This window comes from Heteronotia binoei, chromosome 14 (genome assembly GCF_032191835.1).
Source record: "Heteronotia binoei isolate CCM8104 ecotype False Entrance Well chromosome 14, APGP_CSIRO_Hbin_v1, whole genome shotgun sequence".
NCBI classification, from domain to species: domain Eukaryota; kingdom Metazoa; phylum Chordata; class Lepidosauria; order Squamata; family Gekkonidae; genus Heteronotia; species Heteronotia binoei.
The window spans coordinates 19,427,576-19,454,216 of record NC_083236.1 but is presented as its reverse complement, the minus strand read 5'-3'; the positions used below and the strand labels follow the sequence as shown (position 1 = coordinate 19,454,216).

Genomic DNA, 26,641 nt, shown 5'->3' with positions numbered 1-26,641 from the left:
ACTTTTGGATGAAGACTGTTCAGGGAACAACAACAAAAAAAAAAAGGTGCAACAATGCAAATAAATCGCCTCCAGTCCCGACAGCTGTGGAGCACACAACTTTACCAGAAGGGGTGCTTTCACTCATGGCATTCAGGAAGGTAGGCAAGACGGGTTTTTTGAGAAGGCATTTGGAAGGTTTAAGCTGTGCATCCTTAACTAATTTAATAGGCTGTTTCAGTGTTTTGTATCCTTGCAAGTTGTCACTGCTTTTTTAGCCACCTTGGGCCTAAGAAGACAGTATACAAATATCTTAAATAAACAGTGATGTTCTTGCAGGTCAGTGGGACCAAGAATGGCAGTGAAAGGATACTCTTTGGCCATCCCAACTCTGCCCTGCCCTAAGAGTCACAGATTGACAGACTGGTCATGAACTGTAGAGGCCATTATTGATGGACACAAGATCCTTGTCACCAGCCTGTTTATTTCTTCATACCAGTTGCCTCTGCAGAGCAGAGCTCTTTATACCAGTGAGACAGAGAGCAGTCCAACAGTATTTCAAGAACCAGCAGAGCAGAGAAATGCTCCTGCAGCTGTGGGTTTTGCATCTTTGAGATCTCATGCAATCTACCTGCAGATTTTCCTGTCCTAAGAGGCTACACTTCCATTACTTTCAGTGGAGCGCAGAAGATGTGGTCACTGAAGCACAAAGAAGTCGATTCCTTCACACTCGGCACAAGCAATTATTACCTGCCATCTCCAGATTTCCAGTGAATTTAAGTGAAATTACCTCAAGCACAATATCAGTCAGTATCAGTCACTCTGAATCAGAAATGATGGCATTGTGGCACAGCTAGACAAGGCTCAGACCATTCTAGTCTACTAAAGAAAGACCTCTTCCAAAAGCATGGCAAAGGCTACCTGCCCCCATCCACCTTGGTTACTGTGATCCATTTCTGGAACAGAAGACTCTTTTTTGCTTTTTCTATTCTTCCTCCCCTGAGCTTTTCTGCCTTACGAAGGCACATTTCTCTCAGAACCTCCTTGCATATTAGATGTATACGTTCTAATTCGCAGACTTTGTGGAATGATGAGAACCACTAGCATATGTAATTAAAAACTTGTTGAAATATGGATACAAAAAACATTCTGAACACATTCATTCCCTGATAGAAAATACTGGGAAAGTGGAATGCAACCTGTTTTCATCTCTATTGGCAGACAAAGAAAAACAACGTGGTATTCAGTAGTTGGTCACTAAAGTGCTTTTCCCAAGCATCGTTTTTTCTTTATTGAGGAGTTTTGTGCTTGCCCTTCCATAAAGTTCAGGGTGGCTTATGTTTGCACAGCAAACAGCAAACATTAAAATGCAACAGTTCCATGAATTGGCCTCAACAAACAAAAAAAAAGGCCTTTTCAACAAGACAGTCTTGCAGGCCTTCTGAAAGACTAGAAGGGCCAAGGATGTGTGGACCGCTTCTGGAAGCCCTTTCCACAGGACAGGAGTGGCAGCAGAGGAACACTCTCAAGTATGCAGTATTAAGATGCACCATTTGTATACAAAGAAACTGCTGAACCGAGCAAAAATATTACACAAGTTTTTTTGGGAGGGGCAGTTCCTCAGGCTTGTGGACCTCAAGGCTATGAAGAACTTTAAAGGCCAGCACCAGCGCCTTGAATTGAGCCTGGAAGTAAATACACAGCCAGTGGAGCAACTGGTGCCAGTCAATAGATGCGCTGCTATATTTCATGCCAACTGAAGTGCCTTAGTTTTCTTCAATAACAGCTCCACATATAGCATGTTGCAGTAATCTAGGCTAAAGATTTCAGAGGCATGGATTAGCGCAGGTAGGTCAGCTGAGTCTAAAAAGGAGGGCAATCATGGAAATAAAATTAAGATGAAAACTGATACTCCTCTAACACCTGCTTCAAATGGCTTTTCTTTCTGCAAGTCTAAATCCAGGAGTATCCTCAAACTCTTCACCAGACTGGCTAATGACAGTCATACAGTGTGTAAAGACGACAAGTAAATCCCAACTACAATATCAGTTTCCCCAGCCAACACTACCTCCTCCTTGTCTGGATTCTGTTTCAGCTTGCATTTCTTCATCCACTAGACCAGGTGTGGCCAAACTATGGCTCGGGAGCCCACATGTGACTCTTTCACACATATTGTGTGGCTTTCAAAGCCCCACTGCCCTATTGGCTGGCTTGGAAAATGCATTCCTCTCTTTAAATCACTTCTCCAAGCCAAGCCATCTGGCAGTTTGGAGAATCCATCAGTCGCCAAGAGCAGAATTTGGGGAAGAGGGCATGGCAAGCTACAGACAGAGGTTATGAGGTCCTCTACCCTTCAGTGCTGCTGTGTTCATACAATTTAGGGCCTAAGCTCATATTCTGTAAAGTGCTATTATGTGTCTCAAAAACATTGCTGCCAAACAACTGCTAACTAATGGCTCCATTTCTGGCTATGGCAAAACTGTGAAAAGGTTTGGCAAAATTTAGGAGCCAGAATTCATTTTTGAGCAGCCAAGTAGCAGAACCAACTTGGGCTCTGATCTCTGCAACAAACTGAGATGCTACCAGTCACCAGGCACATTTCATTTCAAAGATCTACGAGACACCCAGCTTTGTGCACCTTAAAGCGCAATGTTTTATTGTAGAAATATGAGCTTTTGCAGACTAATATGTAATACGATGTCTTATGGAAAGTATACAAAGTACTATCTGCTCCCAGATGTACCAGCACATTCCCTGACATTATCTTCCAAGATCCTTTTCTGTGCGGCACCGCCTTCAGGAGTTGGGCAGGTGGCACTTCCCCCGCGCAATACTCTCCCCAGAGATATTTGCTTGGCACCAACATTATTAACTTTAAAAGTCAAAATAAAATATCATGGACTTTTTCTCAAGATCCTTTCTCTCCCCAAGCACCTGATCTACTCAGCAGGCATGCCCAAACAGTCAGTCTTTTGCATCACACGCAGCTCACAGGCAGCGCATGCATCATTCTTTGGCCATGACCAACAATCCAGAAGGAAGGAAAAGGAAGCACCATGGAAATCAACTGGAAAAGAGCTCATATACAGTAGTGGATGTTTCTCTCTTTTCAAAATCCTCATGTTCCTAAAGCTTAAAAAAACTATTTGGGATGCAAAAACAATTTTGATAAACCCAAACATTTCACATGCTGTCACACAGCAGGGGACCAGGAAGGGCCTTCTACTGGCTGCCATCACTCTGGTAAGGGTCTCTATGAGAGGGCGCAGAGCACTCACCCAATCCCTGTATCTTCCCTATTAGCAAGTAACTTTTAACCGTGACCAAAGAGACATGAGAACCCAGGCAGTATAACAAGAAGTTTATTATAAGTGTTCTGTAACAACAAATCGGTAAAAACACTTTTAGTGCAACAGTCAATAAATTAACAGTAAAGGTTGGTGAAAATAAATAAAAACCCTGACGCATTTGACTAGACATCTCTGTTGCCAAAAACTCACCACCTCCTTAAGGTGAGGGATCTCTCTATCTCTCTCTCTCTCTAGCTGCCTTCTCTCCAGATAAAACCTTTCTCCCTGCAGCCTTTTCCAGAGAGAGCACCCTTCCTTTCCCAGCCAGGTCTTTTATGCTTTCCTCACAGGTCCCACCCGCTCTGGCTAGTTTTCCCTCTAAAACTCTGCTACCCAAAAAGAGGGACAGAAGGAACTCTGGTAGATGTAGGCTCACTAGCAACTCCTAGGCAGGCTTCTCCCTGCCCTCTAGGCTGCACTAGGCCTCAGATCATGACACATGCTTATATATTTTTCTCTTGTTTTACATTAAATTCATTCCAAACCCATTTGGCACTGCTGAAGTTGTCTGCCCTTGCCCCCAAAAGAAGGGGGATGGTCAAAAAGGAAGAGGATGGTCAAAAGGAAGGTTAAGATGCTTATGAAAGAGGTGGCTACCTGAGGCATCTACAGTGGGATCACTCCTAAGACCCCCAACCTGGGTTCATTTTATAGAAAAATAGGTGGTGGAGCTCATCCAGGGATTGTTATGCAGCTGCACATACTACTCAATGGAAAAGGAGGTGGAACTCTCAGAAAGTTTCAGGAGCTGTGCTCCCACTGAATCTGAGGCCTGCCCCCAACATCCTTTAAAATGCCTTCTATCTTTCACTTGTATAAAAATGAATATATGATCTAAAGCTAATGTTTTACCCTGTGTGTTCAATCCTTTCTAATGTGATTGTCTCAAATTGGGAAGGGGATTTTTGCAAATGTCTATATGGTCACAATGATTTTCACTGTGTTTTCACTTCTTTTCACAATCTTTGGTTTAACATGAATCTCAAATCACAGCTGAAAATACATGAAACTGCAGTGCCCATGCTTCACAAACTCATAACAATCACATCACAGTAGTAATATTAGTAACAATAATAATAAATGAACTATTGTTCCTTTATAGCACATACATAGTCACATTTAAACCACAGGATTAAGAGCTCAAAAGGAGAAGCCCCTCCCCCAAACACATACAAACAGGGTTTTGCAACAATTTGAGATTATGCATACAGTTAAAATGACATATACATATTCATAGAAACACAAGGAGAATCCTTCTAGCTCAGGCTGAGAACTGACCAGTTCAGCATTCTGTTTCATGCAGAAACTTCCTGGACATCCAATAGCAGGGCATGACTCACTCCAGTGTCTGTTGCCATCAATTACTACTCAGAATTATTTTATTAACATATAACCTCCATTTAGTTAGCAGATTTGGTGCTGTTGACAGAGTCAATCAGTCTTACATTCGGTTTCCTTTTCCTACTGCCTTCAACTTTTCCTAATGTTATTGTCTTTTTCTCGCATAATGTAACCGAAGTACAATAACCTCAAGTTTGGTCATTTTAGCTTCTAGGGAGAGAGAGTTCAGGCTGGATTTGATCTAGAACCCCAATTATTTGACTTTTTCACAGTCCACAGTATCCATAAAATTATCCTCCAACACCACATTTCAAGTGAATTAAGTCTCTTCCTGCCAACTTTCTACCCTATCTTAACTTTCACACCCATACATAGTAATGGGGAATACCATTATATAGATTATCTTCATCTTGGTCTGCAGCAACACTTCCCTACACTTAAGAAACTTTCATGATTGCCCTTTCAAGTCTCAAACTCCGTCCAATTTCTTGATAGCTGTTACTCTTTTGGTTGATAATATGAGCCAAAAACCAGAAAATCTTTTAACAATTTCTATTTCTTCATCATCAACCTTAAATGTGTATAATTCTACAGTTGTTATTTTTTACTTCTTGATGTTCAGCTGTAATCCCATTTTGGCACTTTTTCCTTTAACCTTCATCAATAACCATTTCAAGTCTTCACTGTTTTCTGTCAGCAACCTGTCATCTGCATATCTCAAATTGTTAATGTTCTTTCCACCAGTTTTCACTCCACCTTCATTTAAATCTAACCCAGCTTTCCTTATGATATGTTCTGTATATAGATTGCATCCTTGTCTAACGCCTTTGTCAACTGAAAAGCATTGTTTCTCCATATTCTGTCCTGACTGCTGCCTGCTGTCCAGACTACACACTATGCATCAAAACAATCTGGTGTGGCGTGAAGGCACCCATTGCTTTAAAAACCATCCATAGCTTTTCATGATCCATACAGCAGAAAGCATTACTGCTATGTATAAAACACAGACTGGTTTTCTTCTGAAATTCTCTGGAATGCTCCAGTAACCATTGTAAATCTGTAATATGGCCCTTGGTGTGTCTTCCCTTTCTGAATCTAGCTTGAACATCTAGCATTTCTCATTCCATATACGATAAAAATCTTCATTCCAAAATTTTAAGCATCATGTTGCCTGTGTAGGAAATTAATGCAATGGTCTGATAGTTGCTGCAGTCTTTGACATCTTTGTCAGATTTGGAATGTACACTGAGCATTCCCAGTCTGTAGCTATTGTTTCATTTTCCATATTTGTTAGCATAGTCTTATGATTTTGATGGATTCAATTTCTGTGGCTTGAAATAGAAGAATATATTGGATTTATACCCTGCCCACGTGGAGTCTCAGAGTGGCTTACAATCTCCTTTCCCTTCCCCTCCCCACAACAGACACCCTTTGAGGTAAGCGGGGCTGAGAGAGCTCTTTCAAGAATTGTGACTGACACAAAGGTCACTCAAAAGGTGCATGTAGAGAAGTGGGGAATCAAACCCGATTCTCCCAGATTATAGTCTGCACACTTAACCACGATACCAAACTGGCTGTATTGATTTCCCATCTACTTCTAGTGATTTGTTTCTCCCAACTGCTTTGAATGATGCTTTCACTTCACTTTCTAAAACAGCAGTTTCCTCATCAAAAGATTCTTCTTTGAAGGAATCTGTCATCCCTTTCATGTCTTCTGTATAGTTCTCCAGTGTACTGTTTCCATCCTTTATTTTGTCGTGTCCACTTAATGTGTTTCCGTGTTGATCTTTCAGCATCCTAGTCTTGGTTTGAATTTCTTTTCAATGTCCTCTATCTTGTGGAACAGATCTTGTTCTTCCTTTTTTGTTGTTCTCTTCTATTTCTTTGCATTAGTTATTATAAACATTCTCTGTATACTTCTGTCACCTTTTATATTTGCATCTCATCTATATTTAGTGTAACCTATGGGGTATCTAAGGATAGGCACTCTCTGAATACAGCAGTGGGTTTTTTTTCCTTTTTGCATTAAGTGGTGCCCAGGAAGGAGGGCCTGGTGAAATTTTCAAAGGAAGAGCATCTTGTCATTCCATTAATGGGTAATTATGTCCACACATACATCAGGCTCTCACTGATTCTTTGTTGGTCAGGGAAGTCTCTCTCAAATTATACTCCCCCCCCCCGCCCCGGTCGCTCTGTTCTGGCTCCATTGGTTGGGTACACAGTGAGAAGTTCTGTGAATGGTGTGGGTGTCCAGCTGATCGTCTCTCCCTGCCTCGCTGGTTCACAGGCTATGCTTGTCTCATTTCCCTGGGAGTGCTGTCTTTTACCCCGCGGCGTAGAGTGGTAAAGCAGCAGTACTGCAGTACTGTGGTCTGAACTCTCTGCTCATGACCTGAGTTCGATTCCGGCGGAAGCTGGATTCAGGTAGCCGGCCCAAGGTTGACTCAGCCTTCCATCCTTCCGAGGTCTGTAAAATGAGTACCCAGCTTGCTGGGGGGAAAGTGTAAAAGACTGGGGAAGGCAATGGCAAACCACCCCATAAAAAGTCTGCCATGAAAGCAATGTCACCCAGAGTCAGAAACGACTGGTGCTTGCACAGGGGAAGGGCAGTTCACAACTTTCATTCTGCTGTGTGATCCATACCTGGTCATTCCATGTAAGTGATTAAGGTTTTCATTGCCCAGTTGCCACCATAAGTTTAGAAAGGGCTGATATCTTCTCTGGCTGTCACCACAAGGCTTATGCCTGGGTTTTGGCTACCATCGTGTATAAAAACTGTTCCATCACTATTTTGCTCCCAAGACTTCTTTGGAGAAAGGATGGTGTAAAAATATATATGTAACTCTAAATATATATGTAAAAATCAAGAGTAATGATGAAAAAATAAAAATGAGCAGAACTGTCTTTTAATTTCCCCTTGCTTCAGTCCTGTCAGCAAGGTGTGGCCTCCCATTTAAGTTCTAACGGACATTGCTTTTTCAGGGTCCATGTTAGTGTGGCCTTTTGCCAGAGTCTATGTCAAGCGATACATGGACAGGGAAAGAAATGTTCAATCCGAGGGTTAACTACACTTAGCCCCAAGTCGGTGCTTTGAGTTTCAGAGGGATAAACTGAAGACTGCAGCCTTTATTCCTATAATATAAGCATGTAGCAATTCTTGTAATTCTAGGCATAGTCACTCCGGTCTAGCCCACTGATACCTGACAGTATTTAGCTCACTACATTTGGCAATGGCTATTACAATTTTTACAATTCTTGTTTCTGCCCAAAATAGTGTAGTGTAATGGGTGGACTTTGAGACCCAGGTTCAAATCCCCACTCTGCCATGGAAACTCACTACAAGGAGAAGCTGCTGGATTAAGTGAATCAGTGCATAAGTTTTTTCCCCCAATTGAACCTACTTCACAGGATTGTTGTGACACTAAAATGGTGGAGAGGAGCATGGTATAAGCTATTCTAGGTCCCCACTGGGGAGAAAGTCTGGGGATTTATTTATATCATTTATACCCTGCCTTTCTCCCCAATGAGGAACCAAAGCAGCTTACATCATTCTCCTCGCCTCCATTTATAAATGAAGGAAATAAAGAAATAAGTTCTGTTTGAAGAGAAAGTCCATATGATTCACAAAATACATTTACGAAACATGAGCTCTTAACCATTTGGACCATGAATTCTGCTGCCAAGGAGCAAAACAGTATGCAGTAGACTGTTAAATGAGCAATAAAAAAATCAGCCCAGGAAAAAGGTGGGATAACAGGATGGGAAGGAAATCTAGAGAAACTATTACCTTATATTAAAATCAAAATGAAAGCTCTTTTTCCTTTTCCGCAAGCAACCAAAAGAAGAAAATACATTATTGTACTTACAATACAAACTAGTACCACTTTTAAAGCTGGGTTCTTGCATTACCCCAGTAGCACAGGAACCAAAAACTGAGCAACCTTGGACCAGACACTCTTTCTCACACTAACCTACTTCACAGGGTTGTTGTGAGGATAAAATAGAGAGGGGAATGATGTAAGGCACTTTGGGTCCCCACTGCACCTCCATCATTAATGTGGAAACTCAGAACACTTGGGGAGGACCCCACTCTGCGTCTTCTCTCCCTGCCAGTATTCACCCATTTTCTCTGAGATGACGCTGGCATGGGGAGGAGCTGCTGCAGGGCCTCATATCATCCCATCTTGATGGAACAGAAATAGAAGGGCACTGGCACATGAGCTCCCATGCCTCTTGAGTTTTCATGAGTGCCTACTTTTGGGTAGGGGGGAGAAGACAGAGAAGCTGAATTCCCATAGTCCAGGTGATGCAGGAGTTAAATGTAAACAAAATGAAACAACAATATTTCCACATGGCAAAAATGATCATGAAGACATGCTCTAGCACATATTCTTATTACTAATTTCATTTAGAGTCCACCATTCTCACTGGAACTCAGGGCAGATTACAAATATGAACAATCCGCAAGGAAATTATGATACAAACATCTTAATCTAACATCAAAGATTCCTGGTAAAGCAGAATAATGCACTGGGTTGGGCAGGTTACAGCAATGAAAGACCATCATTTCAAGGAACTGAATGCAAATTGTGGTAAAACAAATTCCATCCAGCAGCAAAAATACTTAAGAACATAAAATAAAGAAATGGAGCTGGGGTTGAAGAAATGTTGTCTAAGACAACAACAAATAGGAAAAGTTTATCCCCTTGCAGAAGTCACCTCCTGAGCTGATCCATTATACCAGGAGTCCCCAACATGGCACCTGGGGGCCCCCACTGGCACCTTTCCTGGTACCAGCCAAGTGTTTTTAGAAAGCTGGAGGCATCACGAAGGGCTTTTACCCAGCTGGACTTCTGATTGGTCAGCGAAGATCTGTGCAAACTTTTTAAAAAGTTGCTTTTGAAGCTGTCGCCACCACAGCACAAGTATCTTCACGGTGTAACTGAAAGTAAGCTTTGTGTACGTAGGAAAGTATTTTTAAACAATATGTTAATTTTGAACAAACTTTCTCCTTTAAATGATTTACTATTAGAACTATGCATGACTTCACTCCCTGACCTTTTGTGGTTGGTCCTACCTCTTGTGACAGCCATTGCAGCCACCGCTCTCTGACAGATTTCTAAAGATGTCCAGAGGCTCAAAAAAGTCAGGGAACCCTTATTTTTACTATAGCGCTATATATATATTAAAAACTCCACAGATTTCCTCAGAGAGCTAGTTTGGTGTAGTGGTTAAGAGCAGTGGACTCTAATCTGGAGAATCAGGTTCGATTCCCCACTCCACATGCACCTGCTGGGTGACCTTGGAGAGTAAAACACAAATAGCATAATAAGGATATGTCCTTAGGTTAATTGAATTGTTTTGCCACAAAATCCTATGCTATATGCATAATACTACTAATTCCTCCTCAACTTTCATACAATTCTTTAATAAAACTTTCATAAGCATCTTAGCATTCTTTAAATAATTAACTAAACCAAGATTTTCCAGTGTTTCAGACAATTCTCTTAAATTATATTCTCATTTAATACTTCCTGTAAATTTAGCTGGACTGTACCCAATATATCTTGTCATATCTTTAGCTTTTTGGTCCACTTTGTAATTTTCATAAGGATTTGTTGGTCATATTGTTCCAAGTTTCTTCCCGATTAGGATTTTTCCCATTTCCTATCTAATTTAATATCCATTGAACTTTTAGTTTCTAAAATCCTTTCTAATTCATTTAATTCATTCTATTTTTCTTTAAGAAGCTTCTCCCTATCTAATAACGTCTGAGTTAATCTGCTTTCAGAACCCTTAAAATCAATGACAGACAACTATTTAAACATTTGCCTTGCTTATATTAAACACTTTCTTCTTCCTCATTTTCTTCAGTATTTGTTTTGGTCATTTTTTAAAAGAAAAAATATGTTATTTTTCTCAGTTACCCAAATAATCCATATATTCAAAAATTCATAACACAACACCATTATTGCACAATTAATGAAGAGTAAAAAGGTAAAGGTAGTCCCCTGAGCAAACAATAGTCGTTTCTGACTCTGGGGTGACGTTGCTTTCACAACGTTTTCAGAGCAGACTTTTTATGGAGTGGTTTGCCATCGCCTTCCCAAGTCATCTACACTTTCCGCCCAGCAAGCTGGATAGTCATTTTACCAACCTTGGAAGGATTGAAGGCTGAGTCAACCTGAACCCAGCTTCCGCCGGGATCGAACTCAGGTTGTGAGCAGAGCTTTGGACTGCAGTACTGCAGCTTTACTACTCTGCACCACGTGGCTCTTTAATGAAGAGTACAAGCAACTAAACCCCCAGTCAACTTCACCATAATTCAAAAGCAATGCCAAATAATTCAGTCACATTCATAATCCATTAATTAATAAGTAAAATCCTTCGTATTACTCATCTTCATTTGAATAAAGCCCACAATCTAAGCTAACCAAGCAGCTCTATCTACTCCACCCACATGGATTTTGCAGGACCCTTTACAAACACTAATAAGGACCACTCATGGTAAATCACAATATTACTTCCTCCACACTTATTAAGCATGCACGATGAGAAAGCAATATCTTATTTGGGAACAGAGATTCCCATTTTGATACCTTATTATCTGAGAATAAAAAAGACTGAAGCACTGAGGCTTGCAAAACAACAAATTAACACAGTCCACCATGCATAATGTTGTTATTCTAAAGTCCTGGCGCTGTGATCATACGTTACAGGCATGCCCACATGTTCCTATCTGGTGTGTACATGGGGGAGGTGGAGAACAGAGATTTCCATGTGTACCTCCCCTACCAAAGGCGGTGGACTTGACTGACTCTTGGGATTCCAATGGCATTCCTTTCATCTTTTCACATCCATGGTATTTTCCTTGGCAAAGGAGCTACTGCCAAAGGATTCAAAATCCTAGCTATAAGCACAAGCCATTTCCCACTTGATGGTGAATGACTGCATTAGGTGGTATGCAGGTTAAGGTGCTGTGATATCTTTCAGGAAGCATGGTTATGCTCTCTGTGAGGGAGGAAATATGCCGTCTGTATATTAGCAGTGTGCAGGTAACATTATCATTGATGGAAGGAGTTTACAAAATCCTAAATTGTTTTAGAAAACAGAGACTAAAAAGGCGTATTATCAATTCCTTAATAATAATTAAATTCTTGCTTCTAGCTTTTGGAAAGATTTTTCCTTTCTCTTAGATGAAGGAGGATTTCATGCTAAAAGAGTAAAATATTAAGTACAGCCATATGGCTGCCTTGTTTCTCATTTTTCTGGACCTTTCCAACAATACCTAGAATATTTTCTCCTCTCCTTTTCCAGTCATTGTTCTGAAATCATGGCAATCCCTTCTCTTAATCTTTTCAGACAGGTAACATGATATCCTGGCAATGGGATTGATCCAACACAACAATGTTGCAGATGGAAATTCTTCTGCTGCGGTGGGCTCTCCTTCCTTGGAGGTTTTTAAACAGAGGCTAGATGGCCATCTGACAGCAATGAAGATCCTGTGAATTTAGGAGGAGGGATATGTGAGTTTCCTGCATTGTGCAGGGGATTGGACTAGATGACCCTGGAGGTCCCTTCCAACTCTATGATTTTATGTTGCAGATGGAAATTCTTCTGTCATGGTTTGTGACTTCCTTGCCCCCTGCTGCAACCCAAATATCCCCAATGCTATTCCTGAATCCTCAGTGGAGGCAAGAAAATCACATTCTGATGATGGAAACTCTACGGTCCATAGAAACAATCCATTGGATTCAACTCAACCTGTGGTTTAAACCTCAAATGAACTGCAACAAAAAATCATTCTTACTCTGAAATGCTCAGGACAATGCTGAATCACATACAGAAACTATTCCAAAATTATCCCCCCACATTAACTCTTTTTAGAGTGCCTTTCCTGCTTTATCAGTCTGCTCCATATAGAACTCATATCTATTGAAATAACAGAGAGAATGTACTAGTAACCCTCTGGGGGGCTGGGAACACTTCTTAGCACAGGACAATCACTATATGCTTTGAATTAACATGTAATTCATTATGTACTATAATCAAAATATGTTGATCACAACATTTTTAAAAGTCTTCATTTAATTATTGATATTCTCCAAGGAATGATTAGTGAAATTTTAGATTTTAACACATTTCTTAAATCTAAAGATTAATCCTAACTGTAACTTCTTCAAGAAAAAGGGAAATCAAGAAGTCTTACACTTGTATACATTTTATTTTGGTAGACTGTTACGTAATTTCATGCCCATTTGTGTTTAGAACACCGTGTTTTATAGAACAAACGGAAACTACTAAAGCTATTTAGCAGTGTACATAAACTTTAAATAATTATTTGTAGCTTGTATTCTGCTTTCTCCCATGACAAACTTAATGCAGCAAATAATGACAATGAAATTAAAAACTATCGGTAGTTAAATGAAGATCTAAAGGGAAAACAATAACAAATTCTTAAATTATTTAGGTCACAATACAGCTTGCATTATACAGAAATCCCAAGCTTAAGATGTGCTCTTACATATATTTTGTTTCATGCTTCTATCTGAACTGTTTCAAAAAACATTGGAGATTCTGGGCTGCATACATCAGAATGGAATGAAAAAGTGAAAGGGGCACCTAAAGAGCTCCAGGAAAAAATTTTTGGAAAGAAGGTTCAGAAAACATTTTGTATATGACATGATCCTGAACATTTTGGTGTACAAATGCTTTCGTTGCAGTTAGGTGGGGAACGCCTCACATGATCTCAGTGGCATGGGAAGCGATGGCATCGTTGTAAAGGCAGCATAAGGAAACCACTACTTGCAGCTTTGTTCTGTCATATTTGGACTGCTGTACAAATTGTAGCTCTGGTTTGAATTGAAGAAGAAGAAGATATTGGATTTATATCCCGCCCTCCACTCCGAAGAGTCTCAAAGCGGCTCACAATCTCCTTTACCTTCCTCCCCCACAACAGACACCCTGTGAGGTGGGTGGGGCTGGAGAGGGCTCTCACAGCAGCTGCCCTTTCTGCCAGAGCTATGGCTGACCCAAGGCCATTCCAGCAGGTGCAAGTGGAGGAGAGGGGAATCAAACCTGGTTCTCCCAGATAAGAGTCCACACACTTAACCACTGCACCAAACTGGCTCTCCAATTGACCACAAGGGCCACTTTAGAGCCACAATTTCTTTTATTAAAAAGAAAGCCCTAGTCCTTATTATCACTTCACTATGAGCAGAACTACTCTGAACCCAGAGTATGATTTGTACCCTATCACAAACAGGGAAAATAGAGTCAGAATGACACGGCTTTCTTCTAAGAAGACATTTCAGAACTGAAAGGCGGTTGCCCAACTGCCAGATGTTTTCCATTACTTAAAAATTTTCTTTCAAAGTTACATACCTTTTCTGCTTATATGTCAACATGGCCTCTGCAATTGGTAACTGGTGCGCACAGTTTGCTCCTGCTATATATTGGGTTATTCGGGAGACAATATCTGGTGATTCCTGGACTGCAATAACAAACAAACACAAACAACAGGATTATTTATTGTGTGCTTCGTAAGAATGATAACATTGCAATCCTAAAAAGAGTCACTCCAAGCTAAGCATATTCATTTCAATTAGCTTAGATTGGAGTTACTCTGCATAGGATTGCAGTAACAACTGCGCCGCTAGATCAGCCCAAAAGCAATCTGAACTGAGACTGTTCCAAATGCAGGATCAGCTGAACAGACTAAGGATTCTCAATATGTGGATGAGACTAGATCTGGGTGACGTTTTGGGACAGGTCCAGCCTTACAATACAGATGAGCTTCGCTTGAAATGCAATGGAACCTGATGTGGGCACTTAACATTCAAAAGGTCACACAGCATAACATTTATGGTTGAGTGATTGTTAATAAACAGTCCTCATCTCAAGGAGACAGTCAAAATCATACACATTTTTTAAAGGATGAGACATATCAGTGTTTAATATCACAATACTAGAAACCTTGGCTCAAAGATGGAATACATGTGGAATTCACTGCCACAGGAGGTGGTGGTGGCTACAAGCATAGACAGCTTCAAGAGGGGAATGGATAAGCAGATGGAGCAGCGGTCCATCAGTGACTATTAGCCACAGCTTATTGTTGGAACTCTCTGTCTGAGGCAGTGATGCTTTGTATTCTTGTGCTTGGGGAGGGGCACAGTGGGCTTCTAGCCCCACTGGTGGACCTCTTGATGGCACTTGGGTTTTTTTGCCACTGTGTGACACAGAGACCGATTTCGCGTTTAGCGTTTATCTGCGGAGCGATTCTTTCCGAATCATTTTCGCGGATTTCACACTAGGGTCTCTTATGCAAGGTCGCTTTGTGTGCAGCCCCGCGCCAAACTGTTTTCACATTAGCATCGGATTGGCATCAAAGTCATATCAAATTTGAGCCCCCCCCCTTTTTATTAAGTGCATGCGTGGTTGCGTTATTGCGTAACAACATAACAAAAGTAACGTGAATGGGGTCCCTCCCCCCTTTTTTTGCGGGCTAACTACATCACGTGTGATATTCGAGCTTTACTATTGGCTCTAGCATCCTGTGCCGGGTTTTGAAAGACGAACCCACCCACTCCCCCACAGCCATTTCTATTGCGATATCCTCATTCACAATGGAGAATCTTGAGACTGAAAGTATGGCATGCCTTTATTCCATGATGGAGGTGCTGGTTTTTTGCCTACACGCAGCAAGGCAACTCAGTCTGCTTAAGAGCATACGAAAGCTTCCATTCTGAATAAAACTTAGTTGGTCTTAAAGGTGCACTCGTCTAGCACTTTGTTCTATTGCTTCAGACCAACACAGCTGCACCACTTGGATCAACCCTTATGTATGATAATGTGTTGCATTTAATGGATGGCAGAATTTCGCCACTGTGAAATATCATAGTAACGCAATGAACATATGAACATATGAAGCTGCCTTCTACTGAATCAGACCCTGGGCCCATCAAAGTCAGTATTGTCTACTCAGACTGGCAGCGGCTCTCCAGGGTCTCAAGCTGAGGTTTTTTATGCCTATTTGCCTGGACCCTTTTTAGTTGGAGATGCCGGGGATTGAACCTGGGACCTTCTGCTTCCCAAGCAGATGCTCTACCACTGAGCCACAGTCCCTCCCCAATGCTACCATTTAGGACTTATGTGAACGCACTGCTCAGTTCTCAATCAATCAATCATTTTATTTATATCCCGCCCTCCCCGCCAAAGCAGGCTCAGGGCGGCTAACAACATCAAATACAGTAAATTATACAATAATATTTAAAAACAATAGCTAATTTAACAGTTTAATTAAGATTCTAAAATTACTAAAATTAACATTCTGGTGCTATTTCAGCAGATGGTGAAAATCACATAGGCAAGTCCCTCTATCTTTTTAATCGGTGAAGGCCATCCCAAAGAGGTTCTACAACTGATGTGGGAGAGAACGGGCGAGCCAGCATAAGAATGGTGTTCGTGATTAAAGGTGTTAACGTCTATCACCTGGTTCTATTGCTTCAATTCAACACGGCTGCCCACTTGGATCAACCCTTATGTATGATGAAGTGGATGGCGGAATTCCACTGCTTTGAAATATCGTTGTAACGCAATCAAGTAAAAATGCTAAAAAAAAAAAGGATGGGCAGATGTCGGCTGATGAGTTGCATATGACGTCAAAGGGGGAGGCAGTGGGAGGACTATCCGGCAATGGAAGGTAACGCCCCCAAAAGCAGTCGCTGTGAAATGGGATGATTTTCCCACTGCAAGTTCTGTGGATTGGATCTGCAGGTTTTCGGAAACTCCGCAAAAATGAGCATCCAGATACCGCGCGGTGGAAATGGTTAAGCAGCGGATCAGAAGGAGGATGCGGAGTAACATGTGCGAAATCCAGCAAATGCCCCAGAGAAAAATGGGATGCCACCTCGGGTTAAACGCTAGTGCGAAAACGGTCAGAGTGCTGGACTGGATGGGTCATTGGCCTGATCCAACATGGCTTCTCTTAGGTTCTTAAAAGAAGGTATGACTGCAATGGATATAGCAGAAACTGGGTGTAATGAGACAGATCAGTGGGATTTGGACATCCCTGGAAATAAACTCTACAGGAAGTATAGGGAAGGCCATGTTGAAGTTGGTTACTTTCTACCTGAAAAAGCTGAAGAAACAAAAAAAAGTGGGGGGGGGGACAAACTTCTCCACAGAATTGGTGTGGGTGGAAGTAGCAGGCCTGAAAAATAACTCCATGCTTGAAATGCATTACGAACAACACCTCCCCCACCCCCCCCAAAAAAACCTCCCCTACAAAGTTCTGATTTAAAGGTGGAGGAAAAGTCAAAGATACCAAATGAGACTGTACTGTAATAATGTAGGACTTAAGTTACAGCTTTATCACTAATTGTTTAAGAGCATGGTCACTTAGCATCTCTAGAAATCTAGCATCTCTCTGTCATAATTTGAGCAGACATTTGTCCGGTCAAATCATGACAAAATTTCTAGACATTCTGTTCCCAAGAACGGTTAGCAAAGAAGCCAACTAGAAGGGAAGTGACCCTAAAATTCATCCTCAGTGAAACACAGTATTTGTTACAGGTAGGAAGAGATGCCAAGCCAGTAGGAAAAACTGACAAGTGGGATATCAACGTCAACATGCATGTAAATAATAAACTCCTTGGAAGTCAAACACGCCCATGTTTAATTTCAAAAGGGGCAACTTCGGGGGGCGGAGCGTCGCGATTTAATGGCGGACGCGAATTAGGCTAGCTCCAGCCTCCTCCTTCCCCAAATCCTGTGCAACTCAACGATTTGAACTCCGATGTCAACAAAAGTTAAAGGGAAAGCGGTGCGATCCAAAAAGAAACAAGATCCGAAAAGCAAAAAGCCGGTATCAGCGTTCTTTGCTTCAGAAACTGCGGTAAAGGTTGGTGCCTCGACTTCGCGCTCCCCAAGCACACTAAATATGGCGCCCAGCCCGACCTCCTCGCAATCTAACGACGCGGCCCTTTCAGATCATGAGGAGGAGAGGCCGATTAATAAAAAAGACTTAGATCTCTTAAGATTGGATATCCACAAGTACTTCAATGAAGCTATTACTGAGCACATTAAACCCCTAAAGGAGAAAATTAACGAACTGTCAGAAGATCTGAATACAACAGCGAGCATAGCTGAACGCTCTGCTGAGCTAGGCTTGTCCCTTAAAGGGGAACTGACTGTGCTGAGAGAAAACGAATCTAAACTGCAGACTAGACTGACGCTCCTTGAAAATAAATGGCGGGCTTTAAATATTAAACTTCGCGGGTTTGATGAGGGAGCTGAGGAGAAGAAAGATTTGCTGATCTTTGTAGCGGACTGGCTGCAGACGACTTTTTCACTACCTGAGAATATGGCGTCTAGCATAATTAGAGTGCAGAGACTAGGCGCCATTTTACCACACCGGCGCAGTTTCACCAGGGACATTCTTGTCCAGTTCTCAAACACTAGAATTAAAGATCTTATCTTGCAAAAAGCAGGACAAAGAGACGGTGCTACATATAACGGGAAGAAGATCCTAATACTGCTGGACCTTTCGCCAGAAGCTCTTGAGAAAAGAAAGAAATTAAAGATTGTTTCAAGCAAGCTCCACGCTAGTAATCTGAGATTCAGATGGAGCCCGACATCAGATCTTCTGTTGTTCAAAAATGGCGCCTTTTACAAAGCCCAGGACGCGCAGTCCGGTCTTGCTCTCCTGAACGCACTATCTATAAAATACACGGAGGATGAAGAGGATGAACTGCGAAGCAACTTTAAAACCGCTGAAGACAAATCAGCACCTGAAGAAGTGGTTTAGGCAGCTATAACTTTATACAAATATTATTAGCTCAGTTAAAGCTCTCTCATTAGCGAAGGCCCCGTTGGGCTCTAATTAATACAATGGTGGTAGGAAAATCGTTAACTAATATGCAACTGTTTTGTTTTTGTTTTGTTTTTTTGTGTTTTTTTGCTTTGCTTTTAGCAGGAGGGTGGTTAGCAAAGCAAATAAACTCATGTATATACTTATGTTTGTTTGTTTTTTTGAACTTACCTGCACTATCCAGCTTGTCTAAATGGATGAAATTTAATACTTAAAGCATCTACAGGGCTACTTTTTTGAACTTCAGGGGTATTAATTATAAATCCTACTATTTAATGAATTTATTATTATTTGTTATTTTTATGATCTTGTATTAAGGGAAAATTGAAGTGTTAACAATATCTTAATGAATTAATTCTGTGGTAATCTAATTTCTTTTTGGGGTGACCTTAAAAAACTGTTTTGATGAATTCTTTAAAATACACTTCTTAATATAATTGGTTAATGCTAGTTGACTAAATGAAAGGGAAAATACTAGCGTGTTGGATCCAGCCTACAGTATGGATGATTTTAAACTGTAGATTTTATTACCTCTGATTTATTAGCCTATTGTTAAGGTTTAAAATACTGCCTTGTTTGTCTTTATGCCAGAGTCTATCCTACAGCAGGATTAATTGTTACATTGGAATATTTCTGAACTACTAAGCGCATTATTTTAAACATTGGTGTTATTGCTTCTAACTTCCATAGGTTATAACCTGTTTTTTCAAAATTTTTGCAGAACTACCATCTAGGTTGCATTAAGGCTAAGTTCAAAGATACTTATTGCAGAGCTCAAATTTTGTTCCTCATGAGCAAATAATTATTGGAGTTTTAAACTGTTAAGGTAAAATTGGGGAAGGGGGAGGTAACAGAGTTTTTGTGTTTTGACTGAAGCTTTAGCCCTCCTAGAAGAGATTTAATAGTTTCTAATTAGGGAAACCTAAGGTTTTTTCCCTAGCTTCCTGTGCACCAGGAGGCTGTGAAACTCCACCCAGAATTTGGGTAATAGGTAGTAGGACTTACATTTTTACTTTTGTCAGCACACGTAGTGGTGCCAAGTTCCAGTCCTTATCCCCATTTTGTTGTTATTTAGATTCTTTTTAGTTAGTAAGGGTTGCAATACGGTATAGCATACACTATCTGTTTCAGATAAATCTACAATTACATAATCTGACTAAATTCTTGGTAACCTACTTAAAATTAAATCTAGTGCTTGCAATGTCTAAAAGTTTAAAATTTTTAACGTGGAATTGCAGGGGTTTTAAAAATCCAATTAAACGCACACGTATTTCTAATTTCTTAGCCAAAGAACATCCAAATGTGGTCTGTCTGCAGGAAACCCACGTAAAAAAACGAGCACCTTTTGGCCTACGCTCCAAATGGTTCACCCAGGTCTTTCATGCACCAGGATCATCAAAGGCAAGGGGGGTGGCAATACTAATATCGAAAACTACTGCCTTCAATTTGCAAAATTCTATAATAGACCCTAAAAGAAGATATATATTTGTTAAAGGACTTTTAAATGGCAAGCCCATAACGATCGCTTCTGTCTATGCACCCAACAGTGGCCAAACATCTTTTCTGAGGGAGGTCTTCTCTGAATTGCTGGACTTCAAACATGGCGAGGTCATCATTGGTGGTGATCTTAACTGCATCGTGGACCTGAATCTTGATAGGTCAGGTGGTAAGAGAGATAAATCCCGAAACGCGAAGAAATCAGGTCTACACAATCTTTTATGCTCTTATAATTTGACAGATATCTGGAGGTCACTAAACCAGAAAGTGCGTGATTACACCTACTTTTCGCACACACATAATTCATACTCCAGGATTGACTATGTTCTAACTTCTCCAGATCTCTTTGCCTGTGCCCACAATGTTCAAATCGGGTCTAGAACTATCTCAGACCACTCATGGGTATCAGCGGAATTCACTTTACAGGAACTAGACAATAAAGGTCAGACCTGGTCGCTGAATAAACTTCTCCTGTCCAAAGATGATATATGTGATACAATAAATAAGCAGATACAGGAGTACTTTCAGCATAATGCAGACTGTGGTGTCTCACAACATGTAGTCTGGGACGCCTTTAAGGCAGTACTTAGAGGCAACCTTATTTCATTGGCATCAGCTTGCAATAAAAACAGAAACAAAACTATTCTGGAACTTAAATCCAAAATAGCTGAGCTGGAATTAAGGCATATAAAATTTGGAGGAAAGAAAATTTTGAAAAAACTTACACTGGAAAGAAATAAATTGGAGCTGATTGAAACATCAGATATTAAAAAAAGGCTGCTTTATGTGAAGCAGCGGTACATTACCAAAACTACGAAATCTTTAAGATTACTAAAATTTAGACTCCAACAAAATAAGGCTAAATCACTGATTCACTGTATTAGGTCACCTCAAGGAGATGTGCATGTCGCACCTCGAGACATCATCAAGGTCTTCCAAGACTATTATACTTCTTTGTATAAGTCTTCTATTGATACGGATCGAGACTTCAAAAAATATTTGAGTGACATGAAATTTGGACAGAAATTATCTGACAATGACGCTGAATACATGGATAGACCATTTTCAGAACTGGAAATTAAAGAAGCGCTATCCTCAATTAAAAATAACAAAGCTGTAGGTAACGATGGCTTTCCCATAGAATTCTACAAAAAATTCAGCTCCAGCTTGTTGTCCCCACTAACTGCAACCTGTAATCTAGTAATGAAAGAAGGTGTAATTCCTGAGACTTGGAGAGATTCCAAAACAATAGTGATCCATAAAGAAGGAAAGGACAAACAGGATCCCAAGTCTTATCGTCCAATCTCACTGCTTAATCATGATTTTAAAATTTTCTCCACTGTTTTAGCCCGTAGGCTGAATAAAATTGTTAATTTATATGTCCACCCAGATCAGACAGGCTTCATCGCTGGTCGATCCATCTCAGATAATATCAGGCGAACACTCAACCTGATTCATTTCGGAAAAACAAATCAAACGTCCTCTCTTATTTTTTCCCTAGATGCAGAGAAAGCTTTCGATAAATTGGAAATTGCATATTTAAAAGCGGTTTTGAAACAGATGGGCTTTGGACAAAACTTCCTGAATTCAATAATGGCCATTTATAACTCCCCAAGAACGCAAATAGTTATTAATAATTTCAGTTCTGATGCTATCGCCTTGTCAAGAGGCACGCGTCAGGGTTGCCCCTTATCCCCGATCCTTTTTGCTTTGTCACTTGAATCCCTAGCGCATCTGATACGTACAGATCCTGATATTGAAGGAATGGAGATAAATGGAAAGGTTCATAAGATTAGTCTTTTTGCTGATGACGCAGTTCTGTACTTAAAGAATCCGATTAATTCACTCACTAAACTAATGCAGGTAATAACAACTTTTGGGAAGTACTCAGGTTTCACAATAAATGTATCTAAATCAGAAATTTACCCGATTAATGTGCCTCCTGATGTGCGTCAAAAAATCAAAACTACTTTCCCCTTCAAGTGGGTTGACAAATCCTGGCGCCACCTAGGAATACAAGTCCCTATAGAATTATCTAACCTGTTTGAGGCAAATTATAAGCAACTATATAAAACAGTTAAGACAAATCTTACTACCTGGTCAAAGCTCCAACTTAACTTATTAGAGAAAATTGACTTGTTAAAAACCTTTGTTTTGCCCAAGTTTCTTTTTTTGTTTCAGAATATCCCTATAGAAGTCCCGGGAAGTGAAATAAAAATGTGGCAAAAGAGTATATCCCTTTTTTTGTGGCAAAACAAAAAGCCAAGAATAGCATACCATCTGCTTGCCAAACCAACTGATAGGGGGGGCCTAGGAGCACCAGTTTTGGGAAAATACCATATGGCAGCCCAGCTGAGAAATATTTTATTATACACCAGGAAAAGTTGTGATCTCCCATGGCTACAGATAGAGGCTGCAAGTATTCTTCCTGTAAAACTTAATGAGTTTGTTTGGAACAGTGAGACGGAAAGGAAAAGAACTGTATTAGCCAACCCTTATCTAAAATATACTTTGAAAATTTGGGACAAGTATAGATCCTTAGTGGTCCAACCATCGATGTCAGTAATGTCCTTTTTGGGGCAGACCTGGTTCCCGCCAGGCTTGCCTACTGAAAACTTCAAGAGCTGGAGGAAAGAAAATATTATTAGAATTTCAGACATTAGCTCAAAGGGGAGACTATTGACACGTGGTCAACTGGAAGCTAAGTTTAAGGTGGAAATTCCCTGGTATGAGTACCATCAAATACATAATGCTCTTAACAAAGTGATCCCTGTAATGCAACCTACTGGTCAGCTAAATGCCTTTGAGAAACTAATCTATGAGGAAGAAACTAAAATGAAAGGTGTAATTGCAAAGTTGTATAATTTATTAAATCAGAGAAATTGGACACAGCCCACATCTCAGCAGAATGCGTGGAGTAAAGATTGCAATTCACAATGGTCAGAAGAACAGTGGCACACAATTTGGACATCATCTGTATGCAAATCAAAATGCACTAACCTTAAGTTGCAACAATATAAATTACTTTCAAGGTGGTACTTAACCCCACAAATTATAAGTCATGCGCACAAAAACTCTAGCTCTTTATGCTGGAAAGGGTGTGGTGCCTCTGGTTCTTTCATCCATTGTTGGTGGGCATGCCAAAAAGTGCAGAAATTTTGGAACACTTTAATAGAAAAAATTGAAGCAATTGTAAAGGTTACCATCCCACGCACCCCTGAATTTGTCCTTCTGAATCTAAGGTCGAAAGGGGATTTTCCCAAATTAAAATCAGAACTTATCTCATTGCTACTTTTAGCAGGTAAACTACTTCTTGCAAAGCATTGGAAAGCTACCAAATTGCCATCTCTGACTTTATGGTTTCAGAAGGTGTGGGAAATTATAATCCAAGACAAAATTGCCTCTCAACTCATTTTAGGGGATAATCCTAGGATAGGAGAATACTTTGTAGAAAAGTGGTTTCCTTTTTTAGACTTTGTAAATAATAATCCGTCACAGAAAAGTGTAATGCCAAAGAAATACCTAAATTTTATTATATATTGAATAGCATTTGTATTTACTAAGGTAACTCTCTCATAAGCAAAATGTGCAACCGCTGGTGTTTTGTTTTGTTTTGTTTTCTTTCTTTTCCCCTTTCCTTAAATATGTGTGTGTTGTTTCTTGTGATATATGCGTTAGTACTGTTATTTAAGACAATGCTATATGCCTATTGTGACGATGTTTCTATTATATATTTTTTTATAAATAAAAAATTTTAAGTTCAAAAGGGGCAACTTCTTCAAAATACGGCAATTTTTATATTTTAGCTGCTCACTAAGAGAAGCTTAGTACAAAATCCTTTTCAGATGGTGCCTAAGTCCAGCAAGATTAAATAATAATTGTAGAATGAGTATGTTTAAATATTGGAAATCCTCTGCAGGTAGGGCTGCCAGGTATCCCAGAGACCGCCCCCCCATGGCATCCCTCTTCCTCCACTGCTGCTCAGTGGGCAAGCAGAGGAGGAACTGCTGCGGATGTTCATAACCTGGCATTGCTTCTGGTGTAACTCTGAAGTGATGTCACCATGTAAGAGCCACACTGTAGCATTCACCTGGAACTCTATAGCAATGTTTACCTCCCCCCCCCACCGCACATACCATATACCGTATTTGCCGGCGTATAAGACGACCGGGCGTATAAGACGACCCCCCAACATTTCCACTCAAAATATAGAGATTGTTATATACTCGCCGTATAAGACTACCCCCTCTTCTGCACACCTTCCTCCGGCCCGCCCCTGCATCTCCCTGTGACCGGCACTAGTGCGAAGTGCGCATGTGCGAGCTCTGCGTAGACAAGGGGCGGGCCGGAGCGCCGCTGCTTCCCGCCGAGCAGAACGGGCCGGTCACACCAAAAAGGCTGGCACCCCTGTCTCGCTGCTGATGCTCGCCGCAGCCAAGCTGATGACCCACCGCGGCCGCGCTGGATACCGCGTGATACTGGACGGTATGTAGAATGAGGTGGGCGGGCATCGGGAGGCCACTATGGGCAGCTATGTCTATCCCAACTGAAGTGCACCCGGCGTATAAGACGACCCCTCCCACTTGAAGGCATGTTTTTCAGGGGAAAAAGTAGTCTTATACGCCAGCAAATACTGTATATCCCACTGGTTGGCAGCTTCAGGCTGGTCATCCTATCTGCAGCATACTTTTACCACCATGGGTGCATGTGTCTGAAAGTGTATCAGTATTGGCTATCCAACAAATTACAGGGGTTAGGTGGTTTGAAAAAGGTATGGACAGTGCACTGACCCCTGATATTTCCCCAAATGTGGGAAACTCGACTGCATAATTTGTGCCACAATTTATGTTTCCTGCATTTGGAGAAACTGCAGAGGTCAGCACACCCTCCATACATTTTCCACAGTCATCATATGCTGACTGTTAGCTGACTGTGTGCCAGCTGAATGGGACCTCTGGTTGTCAAATGCCTCTGATTTTTAGATGCTGGGAAGTAGGCAGAAGGTGAGGGTTGTTACACTATCTGTATTTTTCTCTATCAGTTCAAGAAATGCCAGGCTTAGCCTGTGCATGCAGCAGATAAAACTGTCACACATTTTATCAGCAAGGGGGCACTAGGTTGATAGTGACACATTTCTAATCTTCCAGGTCCCAAAGGCGAAACAGGCAGATACCAACAACGACTGCCAACGTCTACTAAACACAAAGATAGCAACTGAAAAGAGAAAACTCAACAGAAGTAAACATTTCGATAAGGAAATAATATTAGTAGTAAGATATGGAAATCTCTCTCTACCTCGTACTGCTTCTTAACTTAGTAGCTTTAAGCAGATTACTAAAATATAGAAAAGGCCAGATCCCGTTTGAACAGTTGCAAAAGTCTATCGCGGATGCATAAAATTTCACATCTAAAAGAGTGATGGGTCTGTTATCTTCTAATAAAGGCAGTAATGCCTCCACATGATCTATATTTTGAAGAAAAGGAAGAATTAACAGATTTCTAGGCTCAGAAGATATGGAAAATATAAGGAAGAACCAACAGAACTCTGACCTCCAAAAACAGCAGAAAGAATAAAGAAACAAAGCAATACTCTATAGTAGTTTACAGCAACTCAAGTATTTGGACACACTTACCAGTGCTTTGAGCTTCAAGCCTGTTAAACAAGTCTCTCCAGGACAGATCTTGGAAGAAGTTGTTGTACCGGTAATCAACTGAGCCCAGATACTGTGCTACTGGGTGAGACCCTTTAAAGACAATAACAGAACACGTATCAAAATGTAACAGTAATACAGGAACTAATTATTAAAGGAAACAGGAATGCACACAGAGCAGCCAGAAGTCCTTGCCATTTAGAAAGAAAATTCCCACTCCTTGCCCTTCAGTGTTAAGATGTGCTAAAAACTGTGAACTAAAATCTTTCTTCCCCACTTCCCATCCCCACAGTTCAGCTCTTCTGAACTGCAAGCAACTTTCTGCTTAAATCACATCAACCATCCACAACCAAGTATTTTGAATCGAAGTGTTGGGACAAACCACATTTAGTAACAATCCAGAAAATGGGCTATGCTATAGAAAAAGGATGAGTGCAAAATCCTATTAGATCAAATCTTGTAATCAAATAAGAGTTCTTTCCCCTTTGAATGGCTCACTGGATCATTCTATGGGATTCTGATGAACAGAAAAAGTGCTTCCGGATAAACACGGATCTCTTTCAGTATGCCTTTCTTTAATTCAAGCATCTCTGGAAAGATGAACCCAAAGCCCTCAGGGAAAAAAAATTACTTTTATTTGGATTGTGTGAAATGCTTTTGTAAAGCAAGATTTTTCTCACTCAAAAAGAGAAAGTATTTCATGGAAGTTTTTGTCAGTACTTCCATTTTTCCCTTTTAAAAACTGGGGGAAAGTCCCTGAAAAATAATAAGGAAAAACTTCCCCCTGAATTTTTCCATTTTCCTCCTGGGGACACTTAAAATAATGCTTATTTTGTTATTGTTGTTCAGTCGCACAGTCGAGTCCGACTCTTTGCGACCCCATGGACAAAGTCACGCCAGGCCCTCCTGTCTTCCACCATCCTCCGAAGTGTGCTCAAATTCGTGTTTGTTAC

At 40.7% G+C, this 26,641-nt stretch overlaps 2 protein-coding genes across 4 annotated transcripts in view; one reads left to right on the top strand and one right to left on the bottom strand.

The window, feature by feature from the left end:
• The window catches only part of LOC132582190 (phosphofurin acidic cluster sorting protein 2-like), a 100,650-nt gene that overhangs the window by 19,530 nt on the left and 54,479 nt on the right, over positions 1–26,641 (bottom strand). For both annotated transcript variants that reach the window (XM_060253693.1, XM_060253694.1), the window contains exons 16-17: positions 25,671–25,781; positions 14,055–14,163 (exon numbers count right to left, since the gene is read on the bottom strand). In XM_060253693.1, coding sequence (XP_060109676.1) covers positions 14,055–14,163; positions 25,671–25,781 — 220 coding nt within the window. The remainder of the gene's footprint in view (positions 1–14,054; positions 14,164–25,670; positions 25,782–26,641) is intronic.
• Positions 1–26,641, top strand: part of SHISAL1 (shisa like 1) — a 401,371-nt gene that overhangs the window by 325,914 nt on the left and 48,816 nt on the right. The gene's annotated exons all lie outside the window — the stretch shown is intronic.